This window comes from Muscardinus avellanarius (genome assembly GCF_963383645.1).
Source record: "Muscardinus avellanarius genome assembly, chromosome: 6".
Taxonomy (NCBI): domain Eukaryota; kingdom Metazoa; phylum Chordata; class Mammalia; order Rodentia; family Gliridae; genus Muscardinus; species Muscardinus avellanarius.
The window spans coordinates 11,363,101-11,376,888 of record NC_137791.1 but is presented as its reverse complement, the minus strand read 5'-3'; the positions used below and the strand labels follow the sequence as shown (position 1 = coordinate 11,376,888).

The 13,788-nt window shown below is 41.6% G+C and overlaps 1 protein-coding gene across 2 annotated transcripts; it reads left to right on the top strand.

Moving 5' to 3' along the window:
- Positions 1–506: 506 nt before the first annotated feature.
- PCDH18 (protocadherin 18) lies at positions 507–13,262 on the top strand (the record flags this gene model as incomplete). Of its 2 annotated transcripts, none has more annotated exons than XM_080697509.1 (4): positions 507–2,987; positions 3,809–3,894; positions 3,985–4,148; positions 12,595–13,262. In XM_080697509.1, 4 exons carry the CDS (start codon positions 507–509, stop codon positions 13,260–13,262), a joined length of 3,399 nt encoding a protein of 1,132 aa, XP_080553635.1. The 2 variants fall into 2 exon arrangements, with proteins under 2 accessions (XP_080553635.1, XP_080553634.1); XM_080697508.1 differs by having other exon boundaries at positions 3,806–3,894.
- Positions 13,263–13,788: the final 526 nt, after the last annotated feature.

The window sequence follows — 13,788 nt, the reverse complement described above, 5'->3', positions numbered from 1 at the left end:
CTGGAAGCGATTCAACACACGCCGGGCGAGAGCTTTGTCTGAGTTGAAGTGAAGTTGTACAGATTTTCTACTGGAGTCAGCAATCACGGGTGTGTAGTCTGCAGCCGAGCAGAGAAAGGGAGGAAAAGAATTAAAAAAAAAAAAAAATCGCCCGGGAAAAGACACTGCAGACTCCGCGGGGACCCCTCCCCTACATGGATTCCGACCACACCAGGGGGACCGTGCCGAGGTGACAGTCTCCAGCCCAGGGAGAGCGCGGACGCCGAGGAAATGAACGCCGGGACCCGGCTCCACGCCGCTCTCTGGGAGTCGTGACACGGTGTGTATCAGAGAAAAGTTCGCGAGCTATCTATTAACCGCGGTGCTGTGTTATTAAGAGACGCTTTCGAGTTTCCAGGGCCGAATGTCGCTTGGTTTTAAGTTGCCAAAGGAAGTTAAGGGGATTGCTTTGCTGTTTTAAACTGGCTCTGAGAGGGGGAGTCTCCCAGACCTGACCAAGGCCGCCCATGAATACTAAGATGCACTTTAGAATTCTTTTTGCACTCCTGGTGGTATCGTTCCACCGGGAGGTACTGGGCAGGAGTTTGAAATACAGGATTTACGAGGAGCAGAGGCTCGGTTCGGTAATTGCGAGACTATCAGAGGATGTGGCAGATGTTTTATCCAAGCTTCCCAACCCGGCTGCTGTTCGTTTCCGAGCTATGCAAAGGGGAAACTCTCCTCTACTCGTAGTCAACGAGGAAAATGGAGAAATAAGCATAGGCGCTACAATCGACCGGGAGCAGCTATGCCAAAAAAACTCGAACTGTTCCATAGAGTTTGATGTGATCACCCTGCCCACAGAACATCTGCAGCTTTTCCACATTGAAGTCGAAGTGCTGGACATTAATGATAATTCTCCCCAGTTCTCCAGAGCTCTCATACCCATCGAGATCTCGGAGAGTGCCGCGGTGGGGACTCGCATCCCCCTGGACAGTGCATTCGATCCAGATGTCGGGGAGAATTCCCTGCACACGTATTCTCTCTCTGCCAATGATTTTTTCGATATCGAGGTTCGCACTAGAACTGATGGGGCTAAGTACGCCGAACTCATCGTGGTGAGAGAGCTGGATCGGGAGCTGAGGGCCAGCTACGAGCTCCAGCTCACTGCCTCAGACATGGGAGTACCCCAGAGGTCTGGCTCCTCCATCCTCAAGATCCGCATTTCAGACTCCAACGACAACAGCCCAGCTTTTGAGCAGCAATCTTATGTAATCCAACTCTTGGAAAACTCTCCTGTGGGCACTTTGCTGCTGGATCTGAATGCCACTGACCCAGATGAGGGCGCTAATGGGAAAATTGTATATTCTTTCAGTACCCATGTGTCTCCCAAAATTATAGAGACTTTCAAAATTGATCCCGAAAGTGGGCATCTGACTCTTTTCCAGCAAGTGGATTACGAAATCACCAAGTCCTATGAGATTGACGTTCAGGCTCAAGATATGGGTCCGAATTCCATCCCAGCTCACTGCAAAATTGTAATTAAAGTCGTGGACGTTAATGACAATAAGCCAGAAATTAATATAAACCTCATGTCCCCTGGGAAAGAAGAAATATCTTATATTCTTGAAGGGGAGCCTATTGATAAATTTGTGGCTTTGGTCAAGGTTCAGGATAAAGATTCTGGGCTGAATGGAGAAGTAGTTTGTAAACTTCATGGTCATGGTCACTTTAAACTGCAAAAGACTTATGAGAACAACTATGTAATCTTGACCAATGCGACTCTGGACAGAGAAAAGAGATCTGAATATAGTTTGACGATAATCGCCGAGGACAAGGGGACACCCAGCCTGTCAACAGTGAAACATTTTACTGTTCAGATCAGCGATGTAAATGACAATCCACCCCGCTTCCAGAGAAGCCGCTATGAATTGGTAATCAAAGAGAACAACTTGCCAGGGGAGTATATCACCACGGTCCTGGCCACCGATCCTGACCTCGGAGAGAACGGCCAAGTGACGTACACCATCTTGGAGAGTTTCATCCTGGGGCGTTCCATAACTACCTATGTAACCATAGACCCATCCAATGGAGCCATCTATGCCCTCCAACTCTTCGACCACGAAGAGGTGAGTCAGATCACTTTCATGGTGGAAGCGAGAGATGGAGGGAGCCCGAATCAACTCGTCAGCAACGCCACAGTGGTGCTCACCATCATGGATGAAAACGACAACGCTCCGGTGGTTATAGGGCCCACCCTGCACAACAACACTGCCGAAATCTCCATCCCCAAGGGGGCCGAAAGTGGCTTCCACGTCACAAGAATAAGGGCGATTGACAGAGACTCTGGTGTCAATGCTGAACTCAGCTGCTCCCTCGTAGCTGGGAATGAGAAGAGGATCTTCATAATGGATCCACGAACCTGTGACATTCATACCAACGTAAGCATGGACTCCGTCACGTACCCGGAGCAATGGGAGCTCTCAGTGCTCATCCAGGACAAAGGCACCCCTCAGCAGCACACCAAAGTTTTCCTGAAGTGCACGCTCTTCGATTATGCAGATTCAGTGACAAGCACCGTGATGACCTCCGTGAGCCAGGCTTCCTTGGATGTCTCTATGATTATAATCATTTCCTTAGGAGCAATTTGTGCAGTGCTGTTGGTTATTATGGTCCTCTTTGCAACGAGGTGTAACCGAGAAAAGAAAGACACGAGGTCCTACAACTGCAGGGTGGCAGAATCAACGTACCAGCACCACCCCAAGAGGCCATCAAGGCAGATTCACAAAGGGGACATCACACTGGTGCCTACCATAAATGGTACCCTGCCCATCAGGTCTCATCACAGATCATCCCCATCTTCATCGCCTACCTTAGAAAGAGGGCAGATGGGCAGCCGCCAGAGTCACAACAGTCACCAGTCACTCAACAGTTTGGTGACCATCTCATCGAACCATGTGCCAGAGAATTTCTCACTGGAACTCACGCACGCCACCCCTGCGGTTGAGGTAAGATCATAAACTGCAATTCCTTCACTGATAGCGCCCAGCTGTCGCATATACAGCTGTTGTGTTAGTTCTTAAATGTTCCTAGTAATAATATGCAATAATATGCAAATAGGGTTCAAGTTCCCAGTAATAATATGCAATACTATGCAGATAGGGTTCAAGTTACATTGTGGACATGTAGTAGGTACCCATATCTTAGCATACTGTTTTCAGTTTGTTTTTGTAAATAATATTATTGCATGCAAGATGCATGATATCAAAAAGTAAATGGGAAGCCCCCAAGGGACTCTTTAATTAATATCTCACACCTTCCAGATGAGGATGCTGGGAAGCCAAAGGGTGAAAGGATTTAGTTCATTCTCATTGTTGTCGCCTCTGCTGGAAAAGTCAAACTCCGAGGCCTTCAAAAATCTCATTTCAGGGCATGCTATGTCTGTTTAACTTTGCAAAATGTTCTGATATTGTTTTGGCTAGAGGTGGTTTTAACGTATTTTACAGCATGTTCCAGGGATTTTTGCAGCCCGATCTTGTTACCTGAACTACAAGGGAAATTAATCAGTTATTTAAAAGGGAGTGTTGTTTCACAAACTCAGTTGCATCGGTCGGTCACTCGACTCTCCCAGGGATGTACTTCACTTACACTTGGTGGCCGGCTACTCGTCTGTCTGCATTGGTCATGCAAATCTCCTACGTGACGGGAGACACAGCTGTCGGTCACTGTCACTGAGTCTGCAGTAACAGCTGTTTTTCCTTGCATAAAGCACATGAGAACTTGGAGGTTTGTTTCCAGGAATCAGTTTTGTCTCTTTGGTTTCCAGCAGGTCTCCCAGCTTCTCTCTATGCTTCATCAGGGCCAGTATCAGCCAAGACCAAGTTTTCGAGGAAACAAATATTCCAGGAGCTATAGGTATGAATTGTCCTTGTGTTACCAGTTCGGTCTCAGATAGCATAAACGCTGAAGATTGAAAACCATATTATCTGTGATTGATCTTTCTAGATATGCCCTTCAAGACATGGACAAATTTAGCTTGAAAGACAGTGGCCGCGGTGACAGCGAAGCAGGAGACAGTGATTATGATTTGGGGCGAGACTCTCCAATAGACAGGCTGCTGGGCGAAGGATTCAGTGACCTTTTTCTCACAGATGGAAGAATTCCAGCAGGTAAGAGGGTGATGACAGATGACTACTTTCGGGTCTACGACAATACCAGTCAAATGAACATTCCTCCCTCAGGCTTCTCTTTCTTCTTTATTTGCCCTCTGCACGAAAAGTATTTGTGATCTGTACACTATTAGCCATGAACAGAAACTGAGATATTTTAAAATGATCTCTTTTTTAAAAGATGCCTGGTAAACAACTGGGAGAGAGAAAGAGTGAGCCTGAGAGCTTCATAAGACGAGAAGGAAGGGTCGGGGTGGGGAGAATAGAGAACCAAACCACTTCCCTCCTTTTTCTACCCCATCTAGTGCCAAAGGACACTCTTGAGCAACTGTCTATAAAATTACTGGGTGGTGGTTTGTATTCAGACAGTCTATTTTGGTGCATCGTGGTGAACTGGACTGTAATTTGGAGAATGCACTTCCTGTGATGGGAACTGACGTACAAAATCAGAGACTAAAATACATGAGAAAGGGTGCACTTTAAGCACTAAAAATAGGGGAAAGAATGCATCTTTGCAGAAAATGAACAGGGAATGTATCTTGTCATCTTTCATTCTACCCCTCTACTGTGTTGGGAAAGGAACAGGGACCCAAGAGGAGACTATATGAGTATAAAAGTAAATGGAGGGGATTCTATTAAGTTTTGAACCACGTTTTATCAAGCGTCCTTCCTTTTAATTATTCAGTAGAAACTCTCTGAACCATTCAGGTAAATCCTGACCACTTTGTCGAAGCAACCCCGTGACTCCGGGCTGCAGTGTTGAATCTTAGGACCTCAGGAGTGTCTTTAGCTGTCTATATTTCTAAATTCTGTGAACATTAATCAGATGACTGCTGTTTGGTAAGTGAAAGAACAGCAGTCTATTGCTCATCTTAATTCTGTCTAGCATGTATTTTCCAAATGCAGAAAAAAAAGAGTGGATAGAAAATAAACAGAGCTCTTGGTGACAGTAGCCACAGCAGCAGGAGAAGCAACAGCAGGGCTACTTCCAGCAGTGTCCCAGGGCTTATCCCGGGCCCAGGTTGCAGACCACAGGCTCAGGCGAAGCCCCTTACCTGCCTGGTCTCTCCTGAGGCCTGGCCTTGGAATTAGCATCGTGGTGGTAGTCACAACAGTCTAGTTTGTACTTTTGAAAACTGAATCTTATAAAAAAAATGGGAAATACATTCCAAATCAGGCAATCTATACACAGAAGAGGTGAGATTCAAGCCAATGTCCACACTCTTAAACACTAGTCTCTCAAACATGCAAAGCAACAGGTGCTGCTATTTTTTTTCCCCTGAGGAGAAGAAAATGGTTTTTCTTTCCTCATAGCTAATTTGTTCCTATTTCCTAAGACTTATCGACCTTCTTATAGTTGCTAAATGTTGTTTATTCATTTTATTACAGTAATAGATATGACATCTCTGGTTGAATGAAAGTATAGAAAAGACTGGGAGGGAATGGCTTGATGTGGTGCTGCCTGCCTATAATCCCAGTATTTGGGAGGCTGAGACAAGAGGATTGCACATTCAAAGCCAGCAACTTTTTTTTTTTTTTTTTTCTTTTGGTATTGGGGATGGAACCCAGGGGCATTCTACCTCCGAGCTACACCCCCAGCCCTATTTTTTTCTTTATTTTGAAACAGGGTCTCACTGAGTTGCAAAGGGCCTCACTAAGTAGCTGAGGCTGGCCGCGAACTATGTTCCTCTTGTGTCAGCCTCCCGAATCCTGGGATTACAAGCATGTGCCACCACACCTGGCTTCCTACAACTTTTTAAAGTTCCTTTAATGTGACTTGACTCCTTTGCATTCTGGACTTGCACTCACAATTTCTTTCACCATTTTTGTGACTTCCCTTTTCACCAATATTCAACATTTTACCAGCTTACATTTTGCTTTTTCTTTAACTATACTTAATTCAGTTCTTCTTGGTTAAATTAAACTTAAATCTATGCAAATGTTACTTCTCAAGTTTGCCTTCCTGTGTCTCTTTAAGGCTTCATCAATTTCTTTTGTTATTTCTCTTAGAAGTTATTTGTACTTTTCATCATAGCACTAATGAGGGTTACTTATACTTTCCTAGGGTTATTTAATTTGAGTCCATTGCTACCAGTAGACTGGTGTGTTCTTGACAAACAAGAGTTCCCTTTGTCTATGATCATTCCCTCCATACCTGACAGGCAGTCCCTACTCACTAGGTAAAATAATCAACACTAAAAAAAAAAAAAAGAAAGGACTGGGAGGGCACATGACCCTGTCTACACAATAATTCTTAGTGTATTTGAAGAGAAATCTCTGTGTGTGTATGCATATTTATATTCTATATACACTCTGTATATACTCTGTATACACTCATCTATACTATATATACTAAATATGTATATATGTGTGGATATATATATACACTATATGTGTATGTGTATATATATATATATATATATATATATATATATATATATATCCTCAGACATCTTGCTCAAAAATAACCAGTTATCATTCTTAATGATATAATGAAGGAGTTAGCTGAATTTCCATGATTCTGTGATAATGACAGAACCCTAACCTTGAATGATATAATTTCTCAGATAACAATAATTCATAAAGTCAAAAAGTAACTTGATGGGCCTAATATCATGATTGTTTTATATATTTTAAATTTTATATGAAATTTAAATTTTTAATCATAATAAAATGAAGAATAACTTCCTCTGGCCTGGATACCCTGGCAATTTGTGGGAATAAAGAATGCTTAGTGTCCTTTTCATTCTAAAATTGTATAATCCTAATAACTAATCATAAGTATAGTTTAATTTTCTATTTATGCTTTATTATTTATTTCTTTGGTTGGTTTTGGTGCTGGGATTTGAACCCAGAGCCTCGTGCATGCAAAACATATGCTATGCCACTTAGCTATGCCTCTTGCCCTTATTTATTTATTCATTCATTTGTTTACTTACTTATTCATTTATTTATTATATAAAGGTCAAGACTCCTCATTTATTCTTTTCTGTATTTTCATTTGCATCCTCCACATATGTTCATGGCAGGTGTTATCTTGCATTTGAATTATAGCAGTAGTATCAGTAGTAGTAGCAGTAGTAGTATCAGTAGTAGTAGTAGTAGCAGTAGTAGCAGCAGCAGTAGTAGTAGTAGCAGTAGTAGCAGCAGTAGTAGTAGTAGTATCAGTAGTAGTAGTAGTAGTAGTAGCAGCAGCAGTAGTAGTAGTAGCAGTAGTAGTAGTAGTAGTAGTAGTAGCAGTAGTGGTAGTAGTAGTAGCAGCAGCAGTAGTAGTAGCAGCAGTAGCAGCAGCAGGAGTAGTAGCAGTAGTAATGACAAATGTTACCAAATAAAGACATTGGGAAGCAACAGGGCGACACAAATAAACTAGACCACAGTGTGTCTGATCTGGTGAGTGGCTTTAACCTCCATCCATGTCACTTTTTTTTTTCAAAATTAGGAAATTACATTTATATTACTATTAATAATCCATTCACATGCAGACAGCCATTTAAAAAAATTCTATATTCACACAATCACGCTTAATCCCGGCATACTGTGGGAAAGCTATTCTGCTGGGGTATGACATTGCAGTACAACAGATTAGATTATAAAATCTACGTTTCTGCCCCATAAGCCACCTTCCTCCAGGTGGCACCCCTCAGCTCTCCTGGAGTCAAAGGGTACAGAGAAGGCACCCATGGTCCAGGGAGCGTATTTCTGTGTGGCCAGCCTAGACTACACTGTGCATATTGAATGCCTGTTGAGATATAGGCACTCCTTATTGATGAGCCTCATTCGGTTTATACCTTACTAATATTCCAGTGTTTTATTCATCTTGGCAATTTCTGCTGCAGGCACATTAAGGTATAAAACTTGTCTTTTATAAACTTATATTCTCAGGAAATATCCTAAGCAGAGAAAAATGCAAGTCCACATCTGAATGTCATTAACAGAGTTCAGCACAGTTTTCCCTAAAGCCCGTGTGTTTTTAGGACCTAAGTGTCTGATTCCAACTGTTTTTCTGCATTAGCTCGTGAACAAATATAGATTGTGCTGCATCTCATTGCTTGCCAACAGGGAGGGTCATTTCTGGTCACTCATCTTCTTAATCCGCACACACACATCCTGCACTCCGAGCAATAAAATCAGCATGCATTTTAGTTTGTTGGCTCATGTATGTTACTGTTTTCTTTCTTATTCATACAACTCTGAGCTATAACTCTAAGCACATGCACGCACAATCTCTATTTTTCCCAATGTTCTGTCTGGCATCAGGATGACTTACAAAGGCTTGAGCCTGCTTCTTGTGACACTCCTTGACTGAGTCCATCCCCAACAGTCCATCCTCTGTCCTCTGTGAATACTTTCTGGGAATACTTTCTCATTTCTTTGTTCTCTGGGTAGGTGTCCTCGCTTGGTCCTGGCCTTTCTTTCCTGGCTGGTTTACTGTACCAGTGTATAAGCCACATTACTTCTCTTCTGGCTCCTCCCACTGTCAAATCTTCATTTTACACAGCTTACATAACCTTTATGGAACATTTTAATTTATATTTTTGGCTCAAATTCGATACCTGACTCTTGTTGCTCAGCAACACCGAACAAAATTATTTGTCTTGGTATTCAAAAGTGAATGAAATCTATGCCTAGCTTACTGACTCTCAATCTGGCCATTTTTGTGATGTTTGCGATAGACACAGGCAGCCCTCTCCATACCACCCCAATCCTTTACTCATTCTATCCTTCCCACCCCACAAAAGAACCCTGAAATATTTTTACTTACTCTGTGTATATCAATGCCACGCGTATCTAAAATGTTTCTCTCTCTTAAATGACATCAGCCCTTACCTCCGGTCTTGTTTCTTGGCATGCCCTTAGCATCATCTAATTTGGAACTTTGAATATTTATACCCTATACTTGAACTAGATCTAAAGTCTCTTGAGAGCAGTGTGGTATCAGGGCACTTCACGTATGACAGGGTCTTCATAGATGCATGAGTTGTAGCCCAGTGGCTGATGACTTGATAGAAGCTAGGCACAGGCTTTCCTCCATAGAGCCCATGGTTTACTTCCTGCCCCACCTTTAAGGCACAGCACAGTCACAGAGTGCCTAGTCCATGGAGTGGCCAAGAACAGCTTCTGCTTTCGCCACATCCTTCATCCCCCCTCGGGGAAACTTAACCACCTGGCAGAACTTCCAGTAAGTAAGAGAAAAAAATAGATACTTGCCAACAAATCCGGATCCCTGCATGGTTGGAAGGAATATTTGCAGTATTGAATTATGGCAACTCCAAGAATGTTTGCAAACAGTTGAGTCTCCAGGGAAAAAATTGAGAGCATCATTGAAATTGCAAGAAATGGTCTCTTCTATCTTCTTCCTCCTCCTCTTCCTCCTTCTCTTCATCCTCCTCCTCCTTCTCTCTCTCTCTCTCTCTCTCTCTGCCATCCTCTATATTAGTCTCTTTTCATTATTTTTCTTTAATTTTTGTTTTAAAGTTGCTTTATTATTCTATAATTAAAGCCACAATGCTTATTGTAAATAGCATTTACAGTTTAAAAATAATTTCTATGATCAAATATATCTGTGGCTCTAAACTGTCAGATTGAGTTTGTCATGCAGAGTGTGTGGTATTATATTATTGGTTCCATATTCATTGTCTTCAGGTCTTTAGAAAATGTGATCACATTTAGATTTCTTAGAAGCCTTTGTATGCCCCTCTCCAATCATTACACTTTAAATAAAACAAAGCCAATCAAAGGAGGAAGACAAAGAAGTTCATTCCAAACCTAAAACCACAGAGTTAAAGACCAGAAGAATAAATGAGGTGTCAGCAGGTCTGTTCTCTTTCCTCCTGGCAGGATGTGAGAAAGACAATATATACAGGTTTCATTTCCATCTTCAGAGATTCGGGGAATTTAGGGGAAAAATCATTACCACTGTGATAGTTATTTTACCAATGAGAAAACCTCCCTGCTCTAAAAGTTATTCCAGTGGCTTTAACTATTTTTTGCTGTTGTCCCCATCAAATAATGCAAAACATCAGATGGTAAATATTTCCAAGTAGCTGCGGTTATTCTTAAATCACCCTTGCTTGTCCCTTTGATCTAACCTATCTACTTATTTTTATTTGCATGCTTTTACGGATGCAATGCAATTCTCTATTAGAGTGAAATTCAAAGAGATACAAACATACAGGCCCACGTCCAGTGAGTCTTCATGGACAGCAAAATGACTCAGTGGTGCTACATGCTCATCCTCTCTGTCTTTATTCCTCCCGTCTTTCACATCCTATTGGTATTCACATTTTTTTCCTGCATTTCCCCACGCATCTTTTCTATTCATAGACTTCTCAGCAGCCCCATTTTTCTCCATTCCCAACACTTCTATCCATTTTTGTCCACCTAATTTTCTCTAGTGTGGAGGGAGATTAAGAACAGAATTGTCTTGAAGAATCCATCATGGAAGAGCAGTGATATCTCTACCATGAAACAAAGACCATTATTTCTTCTTTTTTGATTTTCACCATTACCCTTTTCATTTCTCAATCAGGAAATATGTAGAGAACACCTACACTACACAGATAACTTTGCTGGGTGACAGGGATGTCACAGAGAGATGCATAGGCAGCTTTTCTCCCCTTCCAAGAGATTCGGCAATCTTCAAAAGCCATCCCTTACTGGGCATGGTAATGCACACTTGTAATCCCAGGGCTTGGGAGGCTGAGACAGGAGGATCTCAGGTTCACAGCCAGCCTCAGCTATTTAATGAAGCCCTCCGCAATTTAGTGAGATCCTGTTTCAAAATAAAAAATAAAATAGGGCTGGAGAACGTAGCTCAGAAGTAGAATGCCTCTGGGTTCAATCCTAATAATAATAATAATAATAATAATAATGAGTAATAATTACTAATTCTAGTAATAATGAGGATGAGAAATGTTTATTTATTTATTTATTTATTTTATTTATTGTGGTTATGGAGATGGAACCCAGAGGCTTTCTACACCCGAGCTATGCACTCAAACATATTTTTTTATATTTTATTTGGAAACAGGGTCTCACTAAGTTGCTGAGATCCTCACTAAGTAGCTGAGGCTGGCCTTGAACCTGCGCAGTCTCCTGTCTCAGCCTCACAAGTGCTGGGACTACAAGTGTGTGCCACCACACCTGGCAAAATGTTTTTTAAGTAGCCAAATCTATAAAATTTGTCACTGGACATATGGGTTTGGCCAATATCAGTTCAATTTTCTTTCATGTCTGAGAGAATTACTTTCATTTTCTGAAATTCTGTTCTTTGGTTCAAAATGAAATCATGATATGGAAAAGACCGAGCTTCCTCTGAAATAAATGGATAATTTGTGGAACATATTTGAAACCTTTCAATTTCCTAGTTTTCATGTAGCGTAGTTATCGTATTTCCCAAGTCGAGAGATTCTTTTTGTTTTCATCTTCTGTTTTCTCCATGTCTCTCATTTTCTCTCTGTGGCCACTCATAACCCAATAGAGCATCAAAATGCCTACAAGAACTAAGAAATATAATTTTTAGTATACTTTAACTTTTGATGATTTTTCCATGTATTTGAATATTAATGTGTTTTGAGCCATTAAAAAAAAGACTTCATCACAGGGTAATTGCAGATGCCCTGTAGTTAAGGCTACTTTTCACTATTATTTTAAGTAACAAGTCAATAAATAATTTATAAAACTTCTAAGAGTGGTTAACAAATGTAATTACCTGATAACTAATTATATTTCCAATGCCTCCATTAAAAATGAAGCGGGTCAGACAAATCTTAATATTAAGAAAGCTACTCAAATGTGTTACTGAAGGATTATCTGGTGGCATTCTACAGTTAAGGGTTTCACCTTAAAAGTTGATTTATCATTTATTTCATTACTCATACCATATCTCTTTGCCTGTCATTCTCATGTTTAAACCATCAATCCATTTTCTCGTTTTCTGGAATATAGAATATTCTTGAGAAGTCCATGAGTGATAGCCCCACACTTTATTATTCAATAAAGAAGAAAAAAATATAACAAGATATGACTTTTTGAAGTCCATAAAACTAGTATTCAAATTAAAACCTTGATTATAGCCCATCCAATGTGTCTCCTAACAGGTCAGCATCATGGTAGCAGTTTAAACCTGTCTTCCTCTACTTAAAAAAAAAAAAAAAAAAGCCAGGTGTAGTGATACACACTTGTAATCTCAGTACTTGAAAGGCTGAGACAGGAAGATTGCGGGTTCAAAGCCAGCCTTGGCAACTTGGCAAGGCTCTCAGCAGTCTAGTGAGACTTTGTTTCCAAATTACAAATAAATAAAATTGGGCTGGAGGGGGAACATGGAGGTAATATGGCGCTGGATTCAATCCCCAGTGTCAAAAAATAAAAAAATATAAATAAATAAAATTGCATTTTCCTGCCAGGCGAATATAATGATGACTCTTCCCGTTTTCCTTGCGCGTAGCTATGAGGCTGTGCACCGAGGAGTGCAGAGTCCTGGGCCACTCCGACCAGTGCTGGATGCCGCCGCTGCCCTCCCCATCCTCCGATTACAGAAGCAACATGTTCATCCCGGGCGAGGAATTTCCAGCGCAGCCCCAGCAACAGCATCCGCATCCCAGTCTTGAAGATGACAACCAGCCTGCCGAATCCGGGGAGAAGAAGAAGAGTTTTTCCACCTTTGGAAAGGACTCCCCAAGTGAGGAGGATTCTGGGGATACCAGCACATCCTCCCTGCTCTCGGAGATGAGCAGCGTGTTCCAGCGCCTCTTACCCCCTTCCCTGGACAGCTATTCTGAGTGCAGCGAGACGGATCGGTCCAACTCCCTGGAACGCAGGAAGGGACCCGTGCCCGCCAAATCTGCGGGCTACCCACAGGGGGTGGCAGCCTGGGCAGCCACTACCCACTTCCAAAATCCCACCAACAACTCTGGCCCCCCGCTTGGAGCTCATTCCAGCGTGCAGCCTGCTTCCAAATGGCTTCCGGCCATGGAGGAAATCCCCGAAAACTATGAGGAAGATGATTTTGACAATGTGCTTAACCACCTTAACGACGGGAAACACGAACTTATAGATGCCAGCGAGCTAGTGGCTGAGATTAACAAACTACTTCAAGATGTGCGCCAGAGCTAGGATATGTTAGCACACCGTCTAGAGTTTCTATGTGTATGGAAATGAGGGACAGGAAGGACCCCGAGGGAAGCGGTCTCGCCAAATAGTTGCATTTATCATAAATGTGTCTGTGTATATTGAATATTAAATACTGTATTTTCGTATGTACACAACGCGTGTGATTATTTTAATCTGTATTTTAAAAATACATTTGTACCTTATATTTATGTGTAATTTAACAAACAAATTTTATTTTTTTACTCCCATGACAAACATGTTTTTCCTAATCACGTAGGAACTAGCCACTGTTGAAATCTGATATTCTATTCAACCACAAAGTGTAAAGGTACTGCTTAGATTAGTTAAATCGGGGTAAAATATTATGCTGTACGAAGAACCCCACTATTGCATTATGCAATTCTTGGTTTCGTTAAGCAATCAAAGAAAAAAATGTTTAAATACTGAAAATCTTAAGCATTCGTAAAAACGTTAAGCTATTTTGTTATTGTTATTTTAACAGCTCTCTGGTTGCTCAGATAGTTCAACT